Below are 24,681 nucleotides of genomic sequence, written 5' to 3' on the forward strand. Positions count from 1 at the left end.
TTACACAAATAGATCTAAAGTTATCCTCTCATTGAGAGTATCTATCAGTTAGTTTATTTTGATAGCCTTTATGTTGAATAAGTCTCCTAATACAAGGAGTAGTCTTAGGTAAACTTGTATATATACTCAGCTTGCTATTCAATACAGAAGACAGTTTTTCCATCAGCTCTTAAGTCTCTTAAGTCTTTATAATATAAACAGGTAAATAATAAAAATTACTTTGAATTACCAAGCAGTAATGTCAATATTAAACCATAACATGCCTACTTAAATTTTTTTTAAAAAAACTGTCTTTGAAGAAAGAAAGAACCGGACCTTTTGCTAGTAACGAATATTATGAATCTATTAAACCATAGAGGCAACTATTAAAAGCATGGACAACCAAAGCTTGAAAGAGAAGAACAATTCAGAGGATCCACTTTTCTTATCATCAGCAGCAGGAGATGGTGAAGGTGCCCATGTTGCTGATGGAGTAACTGGCTCCAATGGAGAATTAGGCTTAGACGAAGGCGAAGACGATGGCGAGGACGATGATTTCGTTGGCTTAGGAACTCTGATGTCAACTTTCTGGCCATTTTGACAATGTCCAGGGAAGCTGCAAATGAAGTAGAAGTGGCCTGGCCTTCTGATCACAAAGGTGTCATTGCCAGTGTTGAAGGTGGAATATGTTGTTGCGGCATTGCATGCATCGAAGTTCTTGTGTGTCACTCTCACCACGTTGTGGAATTGCTTGTTGTACTCGAACACTGTCCCAAAGAAAACGATAATAAAGGTATAACTCAAAATCAAAAGCTAATACATAGCAATATACATTAACATCCAAAAGTATCTCAATTGGTCGGTTATAATTAAATGTCATTTTCAAAGAAGGAGAACTCTTGGTCGTTAATTTCGTACCCTAATAGGATCTTATTCTTTGAAAAAAAAGAAGCTATTGATAGCTCATTTAGCTGATAATTTATAAAGTAAGCATAAATAAATCCTTATTAATAATAGATTTATATACAGCTACAATGTAACGAAGTAGGCCAAAGTTTTGCAAATACAATAGTAAAAGATTCTATTTAGTTCCTCGATAACTTATGATTATTGCTATTTTAACAACAATTTTCCATATGAAGTTCTGTAATAGATGGTGCTAAAATAAAAACTCTTTTAATATTATGAATTTGGTAATTTCGCCTAGGAAAGTATTTAATTACTTTTGCTATTTGATCTAAAGCAGAGAAAACATATTAACACTTCAAAGGCCTTTCATTGAATTTTATGCGGCCTAATTTGGTTTTGCATTGAAAGTTCATATAAGCATACCTAAACTTAGTGTTCTTCCGCAAGGAACACAGGAAAAAAAAACTAGATCTATCACCTATGCATGTGACCAAATCTTATCTCTTGTTCTTAATCCTCTTGGGTGCAAAAAAGCATCTCTACCATTACTCACTTTTATATAAAATGATGTAAAACTTTTTAATGGTATAGATCCAAATTCCCATCACATTTCTATTTCGAAGTGTATAACTCTTTATTTTTAAGCGATATAACAAAGTAAATACGTTTTCTCTATATCTCCATCTCATCATATGGTGAATAATTACCAAGCCTACACTTTTGTGCTACAATTCCTTTTAGTAATTCAATGTTCACATGCCTAAGTAAATTACTTACCAATGGAATCGCCAACACGGAAATTCTTACTGGCAGACCAAGATTTGTAGTCAAAGTGACCAATGTCTGTCCATCCTGTGGAGTCACCAACCTTGTAAACTTCACCCTTTGTTACACCACAAAATACCAGAACCATCAAAAACAACAGCATGGCTTTCTTCGGCAGAATCATAGCTACTAATTAGTCAAAAGAAATGGAGGCACAAATAAGTTTCGAAAGGTGAGTGAATGAGGGTGTCTAGTTGTATATAACAACCTGTTTTATCGGTTTTTGGAATGAAACTGATTTTGTTTGTTATATATAGCAACCAATTTTATCAGTTCTTGGAAAGAAAAAGATTTTGTTTGAATTTACCATTTGGTCTTCGTGATTTCTGGTAGCTCCATTAATTCTTCTTTCAATTCTTGATTTTCTTTCCTTTTTTACTACTGATGTTAATTGATACTCACGTAAGTTATTAATGGTTACATCTGTCATTCCAACATACCATTGCGATTACTATCAGCTATTTGCATTTTTTTTTTCTAGTTTATTTGAGGGAGTACTTTTTATACTCTTATGTCTCTTTCACTTTTTTTTTTCAAGGGAGATCAAAGATTCCAAAGGCCTCAAATCTAGTTAAGAATAATAAAATATAAGCTTTTACTTACATACATTGAACTTATTTTCCATATTACTTGTTCCAACTAATTTTATAAAATATTATTTGTACCTATCTTTTAAGTGTCATGATAGTTTAAAAATTCTTTTAACTCTAGAAGAATCATCCAAGAGGACAACTCAACCATTAAGACACTACAAAAGAAAACGCAATGCACGAGTTCGAACATAAGACAACTACTGACTGCAATAAATTAAAATCTATCAGCATTCCCATACAGCTGCATATTAAAACCCAATGAAACAATGGTTAATCACCAAAATGCTCCAGATCATGAACATTAAACTACAACATCAGATTATAGCACAGTACAATTAAAGTAAAGAAACTGCACCAATAACAATCATGAACAAAGTGAGGGACAGCCTAAGCCCATTATTCAAGAGCAATGAGGGGGCACTGCTCTTTGTGACTGGGCTAGGTGCAATTGCATGCCCATTAGTAGATGGGGCTGCTGGGGCTGGAGCTGGACTTGGGCTTTTACTACTGAAATCAGTGGGCTCAGAAACTTTAAGGACCCTGACATCAATCTTCTGTCCAGCCTTGCAGTGGCCTGGAAAACCGCAGATATAGTAGTAGTGACCCGGACCTTTGATGGTGATGGAGTCGTTGCCGGAGGAGTAAGTGGCAATTGGATTTGCGGCGTTACACGAGTGGTAATCGGGGAGGCTCACTCGTAGTACGTTGTGTTGTGTTCGGTTGTACTGGAAAACTACAGTACCATTTGAAGTTGAAATCAATGAGAAATGCTACAACATTGTGGTAAATTTTGATTTTTATGATGATTTTTCAGGTTATCATGTTATTGTTAAAAGCATTTAGGTACTAATAACTTAGACAAGTTATTTACAAGATACAAATTATAGGTAGCCGTTGGAGAAAAGAAGATATAGATAAACTAACCTTAATAAAGGAAATTAGTAATCAGGAAAAATAAGTCAAACATTCTAACTTCTATATCAATAACAACCTTCTAGAATCACATCCACGACTCTAGTTTTCTCTCAAACAATGTATGATATGTATAATATATATATACGATAATGCATACGTATTTAAACTTACTTTATGTAAATCCTGAATGTTTGTATATAAATGTATATGTACATGTATCATGTATACACATTCAATTTACTAAATTTAAATCCTGAATCAAAGAGTACAACTCGATCAAACATCATTTGACAATAGTGTTACGAGTACGAAATTTAGTGGAAAGATACACTTTGTTTCTCAATATTTTATCACAAGGGGACTACTCAATAGCCTCTAATTTCACGATCAAGAATCTCAATAATTAGTTCTTTGTTCCTCTCTACTAAGTGAAAAAAAAAAGAAAGAACTGCCAAATCTCAACTATCTAAACAATCTTGTGTTACAAGTTGTTAGTCGAAAACGCAATCGAATCTCACAAAATTGCGGAAAAATGTGAATTGATCGTATGGCCACTGGAAATCGGAACAAAAACAGAAGCTTTATACATAGACAAGGCGGACTTACCGAGAATGTCGCCGACTCGGAAAACTTTAGATGAAGCCCACATATGGTAGTCAACATTGGCGCCGCCGATCGTCCAGCCAGCTGCATCACCCACTTTGTACACGGCGCCGCCGCCTAGCGTGGCTGTAAACAAACTAAGAACAGCCATTGTTGAGAGCAAAAGCATAGCTTCCTCGGTAAAAAACATGATTCAACATCCAACAGAGGAAAAAGAATTCCAGTAATCTGTAAAAAGTAACTTAGAATTCAAATGAAGAAGCGAGTTACACAGAAGTGTTGTTATAGGAAAATGCATTTCACACTGCCAATTATATAACGCTTCGAGTGAAGAAAAAGCCAAGACTGGGTCTATGCAGGACTCACAAATATATCGTGAATTTTGTGAGTTGGTTCCGTTGGGTATGCATGCGAGATATATGCCTTTGTCCAGATAGGCTAGTCATTACCTATACAAGGCTGCTCACTAATGTGACATATATGTCAAATGCCCAATCAATTCAAAGACGAATTCAAAATTTTAAACTAATTCGTATTGTATGGACATAGTCTCGTTGATTTATTTTCTATTGGGAAATCAAGTAGTGCAACTTGATTAAGAACGTGTTAATCCAAGAAGAGAATGCTTTTGGGTAATAATTTTTTTTCAAATTAGATTTTTGAAAGAAAAAGTATTCAAAATTTCTTTTCGAAATCGGTTGGTATGATTACAATCAACTGTTTTTTCTCTGTCAAAGTAATATGCATTAAGCTAAAACACCATTCAACTGTTTATTTAATGAGTTTAAGAGCTTGTTTGGTCAAACTTCTAAAGTCAATTTATTTTAAAAATATTTTTAAAAATACTTTTAGTGAGAATCAATTTATGTTTGATTAGTTAACATGAAAAGTCCTTTTGAATAACAATTTGTGTTTGACCAAGTTTTTAAAAAGTACTTTTAAGTGTATTTTTCTCAAAAATGCTTTTCAAAAATATTGTTTTGAAGAGAAACTGTTATGAAATATATTATTTGTATGGATGTCCACTACACAAATATAATTTCCACTACTCTTCTTTATTATGTTCTTCACCATTATAGTTGTAGCTCCCACGACTTCATAACCTCATCCATGATCTTTTCCTATGTTCTTAATAGTTAATAGTATGTTTATGATATCCCTTTGTATTACGTTAATGTCATCCTATAAATAGAGGGTTTGTAATCACATTGTACACACTTGAATACATGAAAGAAATAACACGTTGTCAGCACGAGTCTCTAAACTATTATGAACTTGAGTTTGATTTTTCTAATTTAATTCTACACTGACAGTTGTCTGGTGTTGTTATGACGTGGACATTTTTGCCAATAGAAGAAAAGGTAAACATAATGCTCTGTCTTTCTTCACATTAGGTGAGTAAGCAATACACATTTCTTGTTAGAAACTATCAAATATTTAACGTACTGTTAGTGCTACTTATTACTGTGATAGCAAGGGAAAAATAAATAAACTTTGGTCATACTGACTAAAAGCATAAATCATCTTAAAGAAAACAAGAAATACTTCACATCTTTATCTAAGTTGATTAATTATTTTTTCGAAATTCGGAAAATAAATCAGCTATTGAGAAAATATACTTCATAATTTATGGTCGTATCATTTGAAAACAAGCAGCGATTAGTTTGACTATTAGAAGAGGTATTTTCGAATATCCATGGCCTACTTGATGCTTGCTACTGACTCACCATTTTCAAGTATTTTGCACGAATGATGCACAAGTTACAACTGGTAAGTTGTTACCTATAGTGTCACTTTTCAGGTAAATTAAATGCTGAATTTATGTATTAGTATTATATATATGTTGTTATCTATATATTGTACTTTTGATAAATTGATTCACTAATTGCTTGGTTGAAGTCAGTGAAGCAAAGTCTATGGCGTTAAATCAAATCCAATAGGCAGGGTATACCCCAAAAATAATAATATTTTTGAGAGAGCCTCAATAAATATTATGATAATGATTTTATGATCCATTTAAACTCTAATAGAATTTAAAGAAATGCTCTGACCACAAACAATTGTATTTCATATGTCTATATTTCATATAGATGCTATAAATAATTGATAAAGCTTTATGCTGATTTGAGATTTGTAGACTTATTTAAGAGAGCAAATTTGATTTGCTAAGTTGTAAATTAGTCGTGTTCAACTTTCTTGGCATGTGATTAAAATTAGGCTTGAGAGTGAATCTCAATATTGTTTAGCCTATTATGCTATTGATTGAGGGTAAAGCGGTAGATTCAAGTTCACTGCACCATGAGAATAAGACAACGGGTTTTGAGTCATGATGTTCCATGATTGTAAGAGTTGAGTTCGAGTTCCAACTTATTATAGCCTAATAACATACCTTTTTATGGGTAAGACATTGGGTTTGAGTCCCAATGCACCACATTGATGATATAATGATGACTGAGGCAAATTAATATTATGCTTTTGATGAAAAATCATGAAGCTTATACCACTTGATATGCTCTATTCTTGAAGTGAATGTGATTGCAGTGCATAATAAATCTAAATGAAGACAAGCGATTGACCAATAAACGTGGTCGTGCCAAAGACAAAAATAATAATAGTCCTTATTATGCTAATTGTAAAAAGGAGAACAATAAGGATTCTCAAAATAATCCTTTAAAGGTGAAGGAAATGTGTATCAATATGGTCTGTAAATATAAGACATGTTTGGATGATTATGGCCCATTCTTTGAAAATGTGTGTCACGGCCCCAATTTCTCTCCATAAGATGTCGTGACGGCACCTAGTCCCTAAGACTAGGTAAACCTAACAAGTATGCGGAATAACTGAATATTAAGCTAAAACTCAAAGCATCAATATATGTAATAAATAAAATCTATAACTCAAAGTATAAACAACTCCAAAATCCGGCAGATATAAGTCACAAGCTCTAACTTACTACCTTACAGAACACATTCATCTTCTTAATTCAATAGCTATATGGTTACAGACATCAACCGCCATATCCCCCCTAAACTACCAGATAAGGGTATTCCCACCCAAAAAGAAGTAGTTAGAAGCTACAAAGAAAAACTAAGCGAGAGAATACAACATTCTCTAACTATTACTGAAGCCCCTACAATTATGGATACTACAACTAAGGTCCAAGAACCTTTTGCTATGCAAAATAGTCAAATGCTAATACAATTCAACTCTCAGAGGAAGATCAAGCATGAATATATCAACCCTGGAAATATTCTCTCATTATAAAGATTATTGGTAAGAAAATTCAACATCATATCCTAAAAAAGAAAATCCAGGAAGCTTGGAAAATTATAGATAATTTCCCCCTCATCGATTTGGGAGCAGACTACTACATAGCCAAATTTAAATGTGAATAGCACATGATTAAAGTTCTAAATTCTGGCCTATGGTTCATATTTGGCCATTTCCTCTCCATCCAAAGATGGAAGCCAAACTTCGTGGCAACAGAAGTTAAAAGCTCCCTCATTGCCATTTGGATCCGTATGCCCCAATTTCCAACTGAGTTTTATGATGGAATCATCTTGGCAAAAATAGGAAATGCCATCGGTAAATTATTAAAGGTTAATACATACACCTCTTCCACTCTAAGGGGTCGCTATGCGATATTATGCATAGGGCTTCCTCTAGAAGTTCCAGTAATTTCTTTCACCAAAATTGGCCATCACAAACAAATCATCTATTATGAGGGGGAAAATACCCTATGCAAGCAATGTGGAAGATTAGGCCATGTGGCATTGAAATGTCTCTACGTCAAAACACCTCTGACATCAAACCACTCGATGGAAAATACTGCTGCCATACATGAAGAGATGAACAATGACAATGCAGTAAATGAGCTAGCATGGCAAAAGGTTAAGTTTCCTAAGAAGAAAAGGACCAATTGAAGAAATTCTGGAAGATATCAAAACCTAGGTATCCAAGCAAAATCTTTACATCCAATACCAGGTAAGTATCCTTCCCCTTCCTCTATTACTAAGTATATCCACATTAACACTCAATCAGTAAATGGCAGTAAACCTACAACCAATGATTGCTATTCTCCTCAAGAAAACCTTGTGGACTGCAACAACAAATTTTCCACCTTGGTTAGTCCGCCCAGTGAAATAAAAATAAAGGATTTTTTTGCAAAGCCCTAATAATTCTCCTAAGTTAAACGGTGTCATTAACATGTCCTTACCTAGTTCTTGTACTGACAATGTGGCTGACATGGAAATCACCAATACAAATAACATGCAAACCCTTAGTAACACTTCTAATCAAAGTATAATAGATAATAGTGTGACAACTTGGCCGGTCGTCTTAAGAATTAACGCCCCGATCCCCTATTAACTGCTTTCCCCAAGTTTATTTCTGCTAATGTAAATTGCCGGGATGTTCGGTTTTGAATTTCGATGAGTTTCGGGTCACTTAGTCCCTAAATGAGAGCTTAAGTGTTGGAAAGTTGACCGTAGTTATAACAGTATGAAGACGGACTCGGAATAGAAATACGATGGTTCCGTTAGATCCATTGGGTTATTTCGAGGTTAGGAGCATGTCCAAATTGTATTTTGGAGGTCCGTAGCTAATTTAGGCTTGAAATGCCGAATGTCGAAATTTTGAAGTTTCCGGTTCGATAGCGAGATTTTGATCCGAGGGTCGGAATGGAATTCCGAGAGTTGCAATAGTTTCATTATATAATTTGGGATGTGTGTGCAAAATTTCAGGTCATTCGGACGTGTTTTGGTTGGGTTTTTAAACGAAAACGGAATTCGAAAGATTTTTGAAACTTAGGCTTGAATCCGATGTGTTTTGGCTATTTTGATATTGTTTGAAGTGTTTTGAAGATATGAACAAGTTTGAATAAGGTTTTAGGATATGTTGATGCCCTTGGTTGAGGTCCCGGGGCCTCGGGATGAATTCGGATGGTTAACGGAGAAAAGTTTTGGAGTTGAAGTTGTGCAGCAGCTGGCCTTCTGGTATTTTCACATATGTGGTTTGGGGATTGCAGATGCGGAGCCACAGAAGCAGTTAAGGAGCCGTAGAAGCAAAAATTGGCCATCTCTCCAGGAACCGCATATATGACATATTTTTCGCAGAAGTGGTACTGCACCTACGGGTAAAGGGCCGCAGATGTGGAATCTGGCCTTAAGTGGGAAGTCGCAGATGCGACATTTGTTCCGTAGAAGCAGGACTATAGATGCGGTCCCAGGACTGCAGATGCGGAAACTGCTGGGCATTATTTTAAAAAGGGGTTCAGCGATTTGGGAGTTTATTTCCACCATTTCTAATCGTTTTTGAAGCTTTTAAGAGTGATTTTTGAGGAAAACAAAGGGGAATCGCTTGGAGGTAACATCCTTGGCTTCATAACTCATTTTTATGTGATTAAAGACCTAATTAGTGATGAAAAATTTGGGAAAAATTGGTAATTAGGTCTTGAGTTTAAGAGACCTTTAAAAGAGGATTTGAGAGGCCATTTGGACTTCAATTTTAGTGTTCTTATTATGTATGAACTCGTGAGAGTACGAGATTTCTGGAAATATAAATTTCACTTGATTCCGAGATGTGGGCCTGAGGGGCGTTTTGATCATTTTACATAATTTCTCGCATTAGCTTAGACTTTAATTGTAGAATCAATTACTTGAGGTGTTATTTACAATATGCAATTGAATTGAATAGCTTTGGGCCATTTGGAGTCAGATACTCGTGGCAAAAGTGTGGTTTCGAGTTGATTTTGAGCCGGTTCAAGGTAAGTGGCTTGTCTAACCTTATATGGGGGACCTTCCACCTTAGGATATGATATTTGATAGTTGAAATGCCTTGTACGTGAGGTGACGAGCGCGTACTTGAGCTAATTGTTGAAAATCTGGTTTTATTTTAAGTATTTAAACTGAGTTCCTTTCTTACTTGTTTTTGTTCTACTTGCAAACTTAGCCTGTGTTAGTTTAGAAAAGTATGCTTAGTTGACTTAATTGCCTATTTGCTTAAACTGCCTTAATTGTGTTAGTGAAGCATATTAGGCTAGAATTAACTATTTACTTGTTACGAACTTAGTATTTATTTTGATATTGTTGAGCTGCTGCTGTGTGTTTTAATTTGGGACTACGGGACGACATCCCAGGAGATCCCCTGCACATATTTATGATCTGGACTGAGGTGCGGGATACCAATAGATCCTTGGCACGGGTGTTGAGGATACCAAGAGATACTCGGGACACCAAGAGATCCCTGACATATATATTGAGGATACCAAGAGATCCTCAGGATACCAAGAGATCCCTAGTGTATTTATTGAGGATACCAAGAGATCCTCGGGATACCAAGAGATCCCTAGTGTATTTATTGAGGATACCAAGAGATCCTCGGGATATCAAGAGATCCCTAGTGTACATATTGAGGATACCAAGAGATCCTCGGGATACCAAGAGATCCCCGGTTATTATCCTTGCTGTGAGCGGTGTTTTCCTTGTGTTATGCCTTTATTTCTGTTTTCGTTATTGTACTCTTATCATACTGTATAGATTCTTACTGTAGATTCTCATTTATACTGTTTATCTTATCCTGTCATGTTTATTACTTCCTCCGTTTTAATTTATTTAAACTTATTTCCTTTTTAGTCAATGCCAAATTTGGAAACAATTTACCTTTATACAATGATTTATAGCCACACAAAATATATGTGCCTCATTTTACACCACAAGTTCAAAAGTCTTCTCTCTTTTCTTAAACTCTGTGCCCAGTCAAATGGGTTCACATAAATTGAAATGGAGGGAGTATTATTTACCTCAGTAGGGCCCTGACCTTTCTCGTCACTACCCGACTGAGGTTAGGCTTGACACTTACTGAGTACCGCTGTGGTGTACTCATGCCCCTTTCTGCGCATGTTTTTCATGTGCAGATCCAGGTACCTCTACCCAGGCTTATCACCCTTGAGGCATGGAGATCTTTTGGAGACTTCGAGGTACATCTGCCACGTTCGCAGACCAAGGAGTCTCTATCTTTATTCTACCCTGTAGTGTTAGCCTTTCTATCTTACTGTTGATGTAGACATTCTGGAGATTAGAGCACTTTATTGTATTTCTTCTAGCTTGTGTTCCCGTGAGTTTTTGGATTTTGGGATAGTGTTGTAAAAGTTTGAGATGTCGTGATGTATATGCCGAGCGACTTTCTATATATTGCTTCCCTTTTTGTTTATTCTTGGTTTTCCTTTATTTATATTTCCGCAAGTTTCAATTTTATTTCCGCACTTGTTAGGCTTACCTAGTCATAGAGACTAGGTGCCTCATGATAGTTCACGGAGGGCGAACTGGGGTCGTGAAAAATTGGTATCAGAGCTCTAGGTTCATAGGAGTCACAGAACACTAGCCGGTTTTTTAGAGTCTCGCTGATCGGTATAGAGACGTCTGTACTTATCTACGAGAGGTTATGTAACTGTTAGGAAAACTTCCACTTCATTTGATTCCTTGTCGTGTGATATTTTGACATCACAATTCTAAACTTGTGTCTTCTATTCTCTCACAGATGGTGGGGACACATGCTACTCCAGATGATCAGGCACCCGCGCCCCCTACTGTAGCCGTCAGAGGCCGGGGCCAGGGTAGAAGCCGAGGACGCGCCCGTGGTGCAGCCAGAGCACTTGTGCGAGCTGCCGCCGAGGTACCACCAGCAAATCCAGCAGGAGTCCAGGCGCCTAATACGCCTACTACTACTACTCCAGCCCTTCAGGAGACTCTGGAACATTTCATGAGCATGTACACCACTTTGGCTCAGGCAGGGTTGCTTCCCCTTGCTGCAGCTACATCCCAGGCAGGGGGAGGAGCACAGACTCCCGCCGTCCGCACTCTTGAGCAATGAGTTCATGTTGAGCAGGTCCCTGAGATTATTCCTGTACCCCTGCAGTGCCAATTCAGCCCGAGGGCATGGCAGCCACTTCTGAGCAGGATCAGCTGAGGCTTGAGAGGTTCAAGAGGTACAAGCCCCCTGAGTTTAGTGGTCTAGCATCGGAAGATGCTCTAGGATTTCTTGATGAGTGTTACCGCATTCTCCGTACTATGGGTATCCTAGGATCGAGCGGGGTTTCTTTCACTACTTTCTAGCTTCGAGGAGCCGCCTATGATTGGTGGCGCACCTATGAGTTAGACAGTACAAATGAGGCTGCTTCACTGACTTGGGCTTAGTTTTTGGATCTTTTCCTAAGAGAGTATGTTCCTCAGAGACTCAGAGATGCATGGCTCCTGAGTTTGAGAATTTGCGCCAGGGTGCTATGACTGTTTCAGAGTATGTTGTCCCTTATACTAGTTTGGCTATTGGTTGCTACTGTTCGCGAGAGGGTTTGCCAGTTTTTTGAGGGGCTTATTCCTAGCATCAGGTCTAGCATAGATCGTGAGTTGGAGATGGATATTTCTTATCAGCAGGTGGTGAGCATTGCTAGGAGGATTGAGGGTATGCATGCTAGGGAGAAGGAGGAGAGGGAGGATAAGAGGTCTCAAGAGTCGGGCCATTTCTCAGGTGCCCATGCCCCAGCTTTAGGTCATCATGGTAGCGGTTATATAAGTCACCCCGTTCATTCAGCTCTTCCAGCAGCCAACAGTGCTCCAGCTCCCCCTAGGCCTCAGGAGCCTTATTATGCACCTCTAGTTTCTAGCGCGCCTCCTGCACGGGGTGCTTTCAGAGGTCAGTCTAGCAGACCTGGCCCGAGCAAGTCACACCCACCACGTCTTCCTAGAGCTTGTTTTAAGTGTGGTGACACCTGCCATGTGGTGAGGGATTTCCCTAGACTTGGGAGGAGTGCACCCCCACAGACTTTTCAGCCACAACATGCCCCACAGAGTTCTCAGGCTATGGTTACAGCTCTAATTGCTACCCCACCTGCTCAGCCAACTATAGGTGAAGGTCAGGGAGGTAGAGGTCACCCTCGAGGGGGAGGCCAGTCCAGATATTATGCCCTTCCTGCCCGTACCGAGGCTGTTGCCTCCGATTTTGTTATCACATGTATTATACTGGTTTGTCACAAAGATTCATCGATTCTATTCGATCCAGGATCCACTTACTCTTATGTGTCTTCTTATTTTGCTCCGCATTTTGGTCTATCCCGAGATTCCTTGAGTTCCCATGTTTATGTTTCTACTCTTATGAGAGATTTTCTTGTTGTGGACTGCGTTAATCGGTCGTGTTTGGTTGCTCTTAGTGGTTTTGAGACCAGAGCCAATCTATTGTTACTCAGCATGGTTGATTTTGACATTATCTTGGGCATGGACTGGTTGTTGCCCCATTATGCTATTCTCGATTGTCACGCCAAAACCGTGACGCTGGCTATGCCAGGTGTACCGCGTGTTGAGTGGAGAGGTACCTTAGATCACACTTCAAGTAGAGTTATTTCTTTCCTTAAGGCTCAACATACGGTTGAGAAGGGGTGTGACATGTATCTAGTGTTTGTGAGAGATATCAGTATCGATACCCCTTCGGTTGATTCAGTCCCATAGTACGGGATTTTCCCGATGTGTTTCCAGCTGATCGTCCAGGCATGCCGCCTAATAGAGATATTGATTTTGGCATTGATATGTTGCCGGGCACTCAGCCCATTTCTACTCCTCCGTATCGTATGGCTCCTCTTGAGTTGAAGGAGTTGAAAGATCAATTACAGGAATTGCTTGATAAGGGTTTTTCGGCCCAGTGTTTCACTTTGGGGTGCTCCTGTCTTGTTTGTGAAGAAAAATGATGGTTCTATGCGTATGTGTATTGATTATCACCATTTGAACAAGGTTATAGTGAAGAATCGTTATCCTTTGCCTCGTATTGATGATCTGTTTGACTAGTTTCAGGGCGCACGGATGTTTTCTAAGATTGACTTGCGCTCAGGTTACCATCAGTTGAATATTCAGGAGCCAGACATCCCGAAGACTGCTTTCAGGACTCGGTATGGTCATTACGAGTTCCTTGTTATGTCATTTGGGCTGACCAATGCCCCAGCAGCCTTTATGCATTTAATGCACAATGTGTTCCGGCCGTATCTTGACTCATACGTCATTGTCTTTATCGATGACATTTTGGTATATTCTTGGAGTCGGGAAGATCATGAGTAGCACCTGAGGACTGTGCTTCAGACTCTGAGAGAGAAGAAGTTATATGCTAAGTTCTCGAAATGTGAGTTTTGGTTAGATTTAGTGGCGTTCTTAGGTCACGTGGTATCGAGTGAGGGTATTCAGGTGGATCCGAAGAAGATAGAGGCCATGCAAAGTTGGCCTAGAGCATCTTCAACTACACAGATCCGTAGTTTCCTTGGCTTGGCGGGCTATTACCGTTGCTTTGTGGAGGGGTTTTTATCAATCGCAGCCCCTATGACTAGATTGACCCAAAATGGTGCTCCATTTCAGTGGACGAAGGAGTGTGAGACGAACTTTTTAAAGCTCAAGACAGCATTGACTACAGCCCCAGTTTTGGTATTACCTTCGAGTTCAGGATCATATACGGTCTATTGTGATGCCTCGAGGATTGGCCTCGGAGCGCTGTTGATGCAGGACGGTAGGGTGATTGCCTACATGTCTAGAAAATTGAAGATTCATGAGAAGAACTACCCTGTTCACGACCTTGAGTTAGCTGCCATTGTTCACGCCCTGAAGATTTGGCGCCATTATTTATATGGGGTTCCCTGTGAGATTTATACTGACCATCGTAGCTTGCAGCATTTGTTCAAACAAAAGGATCTAAATTTGCGCTAGAGGAGGGGGTTGGAATTGCTGAAGGACTATGACATCACCATTTTTATCACCCGGGCAAGGCTAATGTAGTGGCTGATGCCTTGAGTCGCCGGGCAGAGAGTTTGGGGAGTTTGGCATATTTACCATCATCAAACAGGCCTATGGCGATGGATGTTTAGGCCTTAGCCAGCCAGTTTGTGAGATTGGATCTTTCGGAGCCCAGTCGACTTCTAGCTTGCGTGGTTTCTCGGTCTTCCTTAGTTGACTGTGTTAGGGAGCGACAGTATGATGACCCCCATTTGCTTGTCCTCAAGGACAAGGTTCAGCATGGTGATGCCAAAGATGTGACTATTGGTGACGATAGGGTATTGAGGATGTAAGGTCGGATTTGTGTACCCAATGTTGATGGGCTACGAGATTTGATTCTAGAGGAGGCCCATAGTTTGCGGTATTCCATCCATCCGGTGCCATGAAGATGTATCAAGATTTGAGCAGCACTATTGGTGGAGGCGGATGAAGAAAGACATAGTTGGATTTGTAGCTTGGTGCCTCAACTGCCAGCAGGTGAAGTATGAGCATCAAAGACTGGGTGAGTTGCTTCAACAGATAGAGATTCCAGAGTGGAAGTGGGAGCGGATCACCATGGACTTTGTAGTTGGACTCCCACAGACTTTGAAGAAGTTTGATGCTATTTGGGTGATTGTGGATCGGCTGACCAAGTCTGCTCATTTCATTCCTCTGTGTACTACTTATTCTTCGAAGCGATTGGCGGAGATTTATATCCGGGAGATTGTTCGTCTGCATGGTATTCCAGTTTCCATTATTTCAGATAGATGTATTCAGTTTACATCACAGTTTTGGAGGGCCGTGTAGCGTGAGTTAGGTACTCGGGTAGAGTTGAGTACTGTGTTTCACTCTCAGATGGACGGACAGTCCGACGCACTATTTAGATTCTTGAGGATATGCTCCATGCGTGTGTGATTGAGTTTAGAGGGTCTTGGGATCAGTTCTTGCCATTGGCAGAGTTTGCTTACAATAATAGTTATCAGTCCAACATTTAGATGGTGCCGTATGAGGCTTTATATGGTAGGCAGTATAGATCCCTGGTGGGTTGGTTTGAGCTGGGGGAGGCTAGACTATTGGGCACAAATTTGGTTCAGGCTGCTTTGGAGAAGGTTAAGGTGATTCAGGATAGACTCCGTACAGCTCAGTTCAGAAAGAAGAGTTACGCGGACCGAAAGGTTCGTGATGTTTCCTATATGGTAGGAGAGCGAGTTCTGCTTCGGGTTTCGCCTATGAAGGGCATTATGAGATTTGGGAAGAAAGGGAAGTTGAGCCCGAGGTTTATTGGCCCTTTTGAGATATTGAGGCGTGTTGGGGAGGTTGCTTATGAGCTTGCCTTACCTCCTAGCTTGGCAGGAGTTCATCCGGTATTTCATGTTTTGATGCTCTAGAGGTATCACAGTGATCCATCGCACGTGTTGGATTTCAGTTCAGTCCAGTTGGACAAGGATCTATCTTATGTTGAGGAGCCAATGGCGATATTGGATAGGCAGGTCAGAAAACTGAGGTCAAAGAACATTGCATCAGTGAAGGTTCAGTGGTGGGGTCAGCCGGTCGAGGAGGCGACCTGGGAGACCAAGCAGGATATGCATAACCGTTATCCTCATCTTTTCACTACTTCAGGTATGTCTCTATGCTCGTTCGAGGATGAACGAATGCTTAAGTGTAGGAGGATGAGACAACCCGGTCGGTCGTCTTAATAATTAATGCCCCGATCCCCTATTAACTGCTTTCCCCATGTTTATTTCTGCTAATGTGAATTGACGGGATGTTCGGTTTTGAATTTCGGTGAGTTTCAGGACACTTAGTCCCTAAATAAGAGTTTAAGTGTTGGAAAGTTGACCGTAATTGGAACAGTGCGAAGACGGACTTGGAATGGAAATCTGATGGTTTCGTTAGCTCCGTTGGGTGATTTCGGGGTTAGGAGCGTGTCCGAATTGTGTTTTAGAGGTCCGTAGCTAATTTAGGCTTGAAATGCCGCAGGTTGAAATTTTGAAGTTTCCGGTTCGATAGCGAGATTTTGATCTGAGGGTTGGAATGAAATTCCGAGAGTTGCAGTAGTTTCGTTATGTCATTTAGGACGTGTGTACGAAATTTCAGGTCATTCGAACGTGTTTTGGTTGGTTTTTTGATCGAAAACGAAATTCGAAAGATTTTTGAAACTTAGGCTTGAATCCGATGTGTTTTGGTTATTTTGATGTTGTTTTGAAGATCTGAACAAGTTTAAATAAGGTTTTAGGATATGTTGATGCCCTTAGTTGAGGTCCCGGGGGCCTCGGGATGAATTCGGATGGTTAACGGAAAATTTTTTTGGAGTTGAAGTTGTGCAGCAGCTGGCCTTCTGGTATTTTCGCATCTGCGGTTTGGGGACTGCAGATGTGGAGTCGCAAAAGCGGCTAAGGAGCCGCAGAAGTGAAAATTGGCCATCTCTCCAGGAACCGCAGATGCGGTATATTTTCCGCAGAAGCAGTACCGCACCTACGAGTAAAGGGCCGCAGATGCGAAATCTGACCTTAAGTGGGAAGTTGCAGATGCGACATTTGTTCGGCAAAAGTGGGCCCGCAGATGCGGAAACTGCTGGGCATTATTTTAAAAAGGGGTTCAGCGACTTGGGAGTTTATTTCCACCATTTCTAATCGTTTTAAAGCTTTTGAGAGTGAATTTTAAGGAAAACAAAGGGGAATCGCTTGGAGGTAACATCCTTGACTTCATAACTTGTTTTTATGTGATTAAATACCTAATTAGTGGTGAAATATTTGGAAAAAATGGGTAATTAGGGCTTGAGTTTAAGAGGCCTTTAAAAGAGGATTTGAGGGGCATTTTGGTCATTTTACATAATTTCGCGTATTAGCTTAGACTTTAATTGTAGAATCAGTTACTTGAGGTGTTATTTACAATATGCAATTGAGTTGAATAGATTTCGGGCCATTTGGAGTCGAGTACTCGTGGCAAAAGTGTGGTTTCGAGTTGATTTTGAGCCGGTTCGAGGTAAGTGGCTTGTCTAACCTTGTGTGGGGGAACTTCCCCTTAGGATATGATATTTGATAGATGAAATGCCTTGTACGTGAGGTGACGAGTGCATACTTGAGCTAATTATTAAAAATCCGGTTTTACTTTAAGTATTTAAACTGAGTTCCTTTCTTACTTGTTTTTATTCTACTTGCAAACTTAGCCTGTGTTAGTTTAGAAAAGCATGCTTAGTTGACTTAATTGCCTATTTGCTTAAACTGCCTTAATTGCATTACGCGAAGCATGTTAGGTTAGAATTTACTGTTTACTTGTTATGAACTTAGTATTTATTTTGATATTGTTGAGCTGCTGTTGTGTGTTTTAATTTGGGACTACGGGACAGCACCCCAGGAGATCCCCTGCACGTATTTATGATCTGGACTGAGGTGCAGGATACCAAGAGATCCCTGGCACGGGTGTTGAGGATACCTAGAGATCCCTGGCATATATATTGAGGATACTAAGAGATCCTCGGGATACCAAGAGATCCCTAGTATATTTATTGAGGATACCAAGAGATCTTCGGGATACTAGGAGATCCCTAGTATACATATTGAAGATACCAAGAGATCCTCAGGATACCAAGAGATCCCCGATTATTATCCTTGCTGTGAGTGGTGTTTTCCTTGTGTTATGCCTTTATTTCTATTTCCGTTATTGTACTCTTATCATACTGTATAGATTCTTACTGTAGATTCTTATTTATACATAAATTGAAATGGAGGGAGTATTATTTACCTCAGTAGGGCCCTGACCTTTCTCGTCACTACCCGACTGAGGTTAGGCTTGACACTTACTGAGTACCGCTGTGGTGTACTCATGCCCCTTTCTGCGCATGTTTTTCATGTGCAGATCCAGGTACCTCTACCCAGGCTTATCACCCTTGAGGCAGGGAGATCTTTCGGAGACTTCGAGGTACATCTGCCGCATCCGCAAACCAAGGAGTCTCTATCTTTATTCTATCTTGTAGTGTTAGACTTTCTATCTTACTGTTGATGTAGACATTCTGGAGATTAGAGCACTTTACTGTATTTCTTCTAGCTTGTGTTCCCGTGAGTTTTTGGGTTTTGGGATAATATTGTAGATGTTTGAGATGTCGTGATGTATATGCCGAGCGACTTTCTATATATTGCTTCCCTTTTTGGTTATTCTTGGTTTTCCTTTATTTATATTTCCGCAAGTTTCAATTTTATTTCCGCACTTGTTAGGCTTACCTAGTCATAGAGACTAGGTGTTGTCACGATAGTTCATGGAGGGTGAACTGGGGTCCTGACAAACAGGACTACTAATAAAAATGTTACCCAATATCCTTTAAACAATCCTTCCGATAAACTTACTCCTAATCCTTGTCTTATTACAAATAACCCCGTTAACCACTGCATGGAAAGAGACCTGACCCCACAACACTTGTCCCACATGCCCCCACCCCCTAGCCAAATTGCCAATAACGAACACCACGTGCTTATCTCTTCATGCACCAAATCCCCTTAAAATCTATTCTCCTGCATGCAAAGAAAGCATGCAAATAGATTCAATCATTGGCACCCTAGATAGCCATACTACTGCTGAAACTCTTCTATGTCCCTCTGTGAAACACACCACAACAAATATAAATCATCCCCTAAACAATCAAAATGCCAAGAATCCTACTATCTTAATGAAGGAGGTACAGTCTTGTCCAAATTCTAAGACATGAAAGAGCTCACTCAATGGTAAACCCACCCCCAAATGTGAACAACCCTCAGGGAAACCAAACAATGTTCTTCATCCAACCACCACTCCCTCAAGAACACCAACCCCTTTTGTGGATAGAACAGGCGCTCATGGGCCATGCAGTATCATTCAACGTGATATTAGATGACCAAGACACTGTGATAATCCTCCAGACCTCCCACTTTCTAGCACAACTTGTCACCAAGGGAATGTACATGGCCATGAGCAATTATCACAACCATGAATGGTTAAACAATATACTTCAACCTTTGGCACCCAACTTGAATGCTCAACAAGTCCAAGCCATGAGGAACCAGTGGAATCTCCCCCATCATTTCAACCCTCTCCAACCCCACAACATGAACCTGGATCTCCCATTCTTTCCCCTAGGGGAGATTCAAAACTTGAACCCAATAATCATGCCATGGGAAGCATCCCCCCATTTTCAACAAAATCAAGCCCAAGCAGCTCACCAGCAAACAACCCACCTCCACAAGAAATGAATCCCAATGTACAAGAACATGTAGAGCCTCCAGTAGAGAATATATAAGAAATCAACTTACTAGGGTCAGAAGAGATACTAGAATTCTCAAGTCTAAACGATGTAAAGGTTTTTCTTCAGGGAGATGCAAGAGAAGAGATATGTGCTCAATTGCCCTCCACCATTGTACAAGTTCTCAATGGACATCAGACCCCCACAGGATCCCACGGTTGGAAGACATGCAATGATACTAGTTCCTTCCATGAGGAGGAACCCAGTGCTCCATGCAAGAATGGAGAGAAACCTAATCAACAACCATGTATCAATGATGTAATGGCCTACTAGTATTATCATTTGGAATATTCGTGATGGCAACAATGACAACTTTCGTATCAACTTTAGGGAGATGGTTGATACTCACAAACCCTGCATGGTTACCTTGTTAGAAACTCGTATGGAAAATCATACAACCCTTCTTAATATTTCCCTTCACAAATATGGTCAAAGTGCCAGCTGAGGGCCAAGCGGGGGTTATGGTCATCCTGTGGGATGCCAGCATAGTGAAGGTGCATGATTTTGTTAGGAAAAATCAAGAAATCCACGCCAACATAGAGGTAACTCCCTTTAACTCTGTTTGGTTATTTTCTTCTGTTTACGTAAGTACTACCTTAGGAAATAGATGTACACTCTGGGAAAATATAGAACAAATCCATTTAAACAACTCCAAGCCTTGGCTTCTTGGGGGAGATTTCAATGATATTTTTGTGCTTGTGACAAATTTGGCGGGAATCCTATAAACCGTAGAAGAAGTAACACTCTGTGGAACAGTATCAACAAATGCAACCTCCTAGACTTAGGTTATAAAGGTTCTAAATATACTTGGACAAATAATAGGAAAAAATCTAGAGGCCTTATAATGGAAAGACTAGAAAGAGTTTTTTGTGAATAATGATTGGCTTTCTATTTTTCCTAAAGCTATAGTCACTCATTTGCCCAGAACACACTCCGACCATAGCCCGTTATTAGTTGCTTTAAATCCTAGTAATATCAATTTCTCTAATAAACTGTTTAGATTAGAGACTATTTGGTGTAGGCATCCGTACTTTATCAACATTGTTAAAAATTGTTGGTACAACAAGGGATTACCTGAAGCTCAAGCTTCTTTTAAAAACATGGTAGTAGACTGAAAAAACAAAACTTTTAGTGACATCTTCAAAAAGAAAAAAAATCCTTCTGGCCCAACTAAATGGTATCCAAACCTCCCCCACTTACCACAAAAGTTTCTTCCTACAAGACCTAGAATCTAAGCTTCAATTAGAGTTTAATAATATCTTTAAAATGGAGCAAGACTTTTGGAAATTACGATCAAGGATCTCTTGGTTGGATGATGGAGATGCTAATACAAGGTTCTACCATATTATGGCCTCAAATCGTAAGCGTTGTAATGCTATCATGTTTTTTAAAAACTCCAATGGTGACTGGATAACTGACCCCCCTTCCATCTTAAGCCATACTCTAGACTTCTTTAGGAATGCTTTCACAACTTCAAAAACCTCCTCACATAGGAAAGATACCCTAGGGGATCCTTCAAGCCAAAACAAAATTGATCTTGCAAGTCTTGACAAGACTTTAACAAAAGAGTAAATCACAAATGCTGTTTTTTCATTCAAACCCTTTAAAGCACCGGGGCCGGACAGAATCCACCCTTTCTTTTATCAAAAATACTGGGGTATCATTCATAACTCAGTAGAATCCTTTTGTTATAAGGTTTTTGATACTCAAAGTTTGCCTAGTAATATAAATGATACCTACATTTGCCTAATCCCTAAATTTTCCAATGCAAACAACCTGAAATTTTTTAGGCCAATCGGTCTTTGCAATACTTCCTACAAAATTATTACAAAGATTATTGCAAATAGGATTAAGCCTTTTTTTACCCTACCTCATTAGCCCCCTCCAATCTAGCTTCATTAAAAATAGGAGAGCTAGTGACAATGCGATTATTGTCCAAGAAATTATGAATAATCTTCAAAAATATAAAAAATCAACCCCTGATATGCTTATTAAAATTAACCTGGAAAAGGCTTTTGATATACTAGAGTGGTCTTTTGTCTACAGAACCCTTAAGTTCTTTAATTTCCCCCCAAAACTTAGTAAGTTGATTATGCATTGCATCACTACCAGCTCTATGGGTATCCTAGTCAACGGGGCACCTACTGAATTTTCAAGTCCTAGTAAGGGTATCCGCCAAGGTGACCCCCTATCACCCTATATATTCATCCTTTGCATAGAATTACTTTCTAAACTCATCAATTACCAAATAGATATTCTAAATTGGGATACCATTAAAATCTCTCAAAAAGGTCCGTTTTTTCCCATGTCCTATTTGCGGATGATATAACTCTAATGGGTAAGGCAAACAAAAAAACTGGTCATTGCATTAAGACTAGTATGGATTTTTTTTGCTCCCAATTAGGTTTATCAATCAGCTACACTAAGTCCAAAATTATCCTCCCAAAATTCAGTCCTCCACAAACCTCCTCCTACTTGTCGAACCTCTTTGGAATGAAAGTTACTCATGATTTTGGAAACTACCTAGGCTTCCCAATATTGAACCACAGTCCAAAACCAAAAAAATTCCAATTCATAATTGACAAGCTCCATAGAAAAATATCCCATTGGAAATGCTCCTTTCTAAATATAGCGGGTCGTGCAACTCTAGTAGCTAGCACTCTAAATTCCATCCCCTCATACTCCATGCAATACACTTATCTTCCTAATAAAATCCTTAAACAAACTGACAAGATTTAAAGGGATTTCATTTGGGGAAGTACTAACACTACTAAAAAACTCCATTTAGTAAATTGGAATCTCGTCACCAAGAGTAAGCAAGAAGTAGGTCTTGGTATCCAAAAAGCTTCCTAAAAAAATATAGCCCTTCTAACAGGCCTTTCGTGGAGACTATTATAAAATTCAAATACTCCTTGGACCAAACTCATCTTCTATAAATATGCTAATAAAAAAACAGTCAATGCTTCTTCCTTTATTTGGAAATCCATCCTTAAGGGATGTAATCTTTGCAATAATGGTATCTTATGGCATCCTCACTCAAATTTAAATATGAACATTTGGTCTTCAAATTGGATCCATGACTCCAGTTCTCTGAGGAAGAATTTATATGGTCCAATTGATAAAAAGGACCTTAATATCCCCATAAAAGATATTATAATTGATGGTAAGTGGAACCTCTCTAATATCTCCTTTGATATTCCTAATACCCTTATGAAAAATATTATGGCTACCCCTTTACCTAATAAGTTTATTAAAAAGGATACTATGACATGGGGTATTACCTCTAGTGGTCTTTTCACCACCAAATCATGCTACTCCCTCATCAATCCTTCTATTCCTCCTAAATTATATTTTTAATGGATTGGGGATCTTCAATGCCCAATTAAAATCAAGTTCTTCTTCTGGAAATGTATGAATAATCATATACCTTGCATAGCCTACTTATCTCACATTGGTATGAATATTGATAAGGTTTGCACCATCTGTAGAATTAATGTGGAAAGTGCTGAACATATCTTTCTCGACTGCCCTATCACTTAATCTTGTTGGGAATAATTAGGTATCAAAAATATTTATTTAAAAGATGGAAATCACTGGCTCTTGAGATTAAAGAATATTTTTATTCAAACAAGCCTCTATTCAAAAAACTGGAAGACCATCCTCCCTTTTGCCATTTAGAATATTTGGAAAAATAGAAACAACAATAATATTAACAACCTTACTAATAAGGTCTGTCATATGGTCATCCTCCAACAAGCCTAGGAATACAATTTCTTTACGGAAAAGAATCCATTCAAGGAGAACAGGGTTCAAATGAAGATCAGTTGGAACAAACCTCCGGCAAATACAATCAAACTCAATATTGATGGAGCCTTCTCCAATGCTACTCTGGAAGCTGGACTGGGTGGAGTTTTCAGGAACAAAGATGGCGACTGAATTTTTGGGTACTGCAGATCAACTTATGCATTCTCAGTTATGCATTGTGAGCTAATGGCTCTACATGAAGGGTTAAAGATTGCTAAACATCTTGATCTTCGTAATATCGAAATTGAGACTGATTCAATGGATACCATATTAACGCTCAATGAAAATAACCCTAACTTTTCAAATCTAATTTTTGAATGTAGGTTGTCAATGCACCTGTTGAAGCACCCAATCCTGAGGCATAACTTCAGGTAAGGAAATGTAATAGCCCACCTCTTGGCAAAGGAAGCAGTAAAGAATTTTAAAGTTCCTAGATGTGTTCATCATGCACGCCCACCTTGTTTTGTTGAACATCAAATGCTAAAGTACAAGAATGGATCCAGTATTAAGTTAAAGTATGTTAGTACTAGTGTTTGTGAAAAACTAGCTATGTTTGGCAATGAAAATGTCCTACGGGACTATGTAAGAACTGTGTAATGTTTGTGTTAGTAATATAGTATTATCGTTTGTGTTTTCAAAAAAAAAATATCTATATACATCAGAGTCTAATGAGGATAAGAAAAATAATATAATAATGATAGAGGGGGACTCCAAGGTCTATGGATGCTGGCAGATATACCTTGAAGTCTCCACGTACGGACTAGCTCGCTGATACCTAGTCTGGTAGGAGGTACCTGGTTCTGCACAAAAAGATGTGCAAAAGCGTAGTATGAGTACACCAATATGCCCAGTAAGTGCCAGGCCTAACCTCGGTAGAGTAGTGACGAGGCCAGGTCAGGGCCTTACTGGAAATAATATAAAACAAGGCGAAAGATATAATGACATAATGAAATGACAGATAAGTGTAACAATGGAAATTCACAGAAGGTAACAACACGGAATC

At 39.1% G+C, this 24,681-nt stretch overlaps 2 protein-coding genes across 2 annotated transcripts; both read right to left on the reverse strand.

The window, feature by feature from the left end:
- Positions 1 to 268: 268 nt before the first annotated feature.
- On the reverse strand, positions 269 to 2,250 carry LOC107789222 (mavicyanin-like). Its single transcript, XM_016610998.2, has 2 exons — positions 1,666 to 2,250; positions 269 to 746 (listed from the first exon to the last, which is right to left on the reverse strand). Exons 1-2 carry the CDS (start codon positions 1,835 to 1,837, stop codon positions 346 to 348), a joined length of 573 nt encoding a protein of 190 aa, XP_016466484.1. The 5' UTR covers positions 1,838 to 2,250; the 3' UTR covers positions 269 to 345.
- Positions 2,251 to 2,521: 271 nt separating this feature from the next.
- On the reverse strand, positions 2,522 to 4,219 carry LOC107789223 (mavicyanin-like). Its single transcript, XM_016610999.2, has 2 exons — positions 3,828 to 4,219; positions 2,522 to 3,039 (listed from the first exon to the last, which is right to left on the reverse strand). The coding sequence occupies exons 1-2, from the start codon at positions 4,012 to 4,014 to the stop codon at positions 2,642 to 2,644; spliced, it is 585 nt and encodes a 194-aa protein (XP_016466485.1). The 5' UTR covers positions 4,015 to 4,219; the 3' UTR covers positions 2,522 to 2,641.
- Between the last annotated feature and the right edge of the window lie 20,462 nt (positions 4,220 to 24,681).

The sequence above is a fragment of the Nicotiana tabacum genome, chromosome 22, assembly GCF_000715075.1.
Source record: "Nicotiana tabacum cultivar K326 chromosome 22, ASM71507v2, whole genome shotgun sequence".
Classification (NCBI taxonomy): domain Eukaryota; kingdom Viridiplantae; phylum Streptophyta; class Magnoliopsida; order Solanales; family Solanaceae; genus Nicotiana; species Nicotiana tabacum.

Excerpts from the sequence above, each read along its gene's own strand:
- LOC107789223 (XM_016610999.2), bottom strand. The coding sequence starts at position 4,014 with ATGTTTTTTACCGAGGAAGCTATGCTTTTGCTCTCAACAATGGCTGTT. Across the intron at positions 3,040-3,827 it reads CCGAGTCGGCGACATTCTCG|TTTTCCAGTACAACCGAACA; the intron begins GTAAGTCCGCCT and ends ATGGTACTGTAG.
- LOC107789222 (XM_016610998.2), bottom strand. The coding sequence starts at position 1,837 with ATGATTCTGCCGAAGAAAGCCATGCTGTTGTTTTTGATGGTTCTGGTA. Across the intron at positions 747-1,665 it reads CCGTGTTGGCGATTCCATTG|TGTTCGAGTACAACAAGCAA; the intron begins GTAAGTAATTTA and ends TCTTTGGGACAG.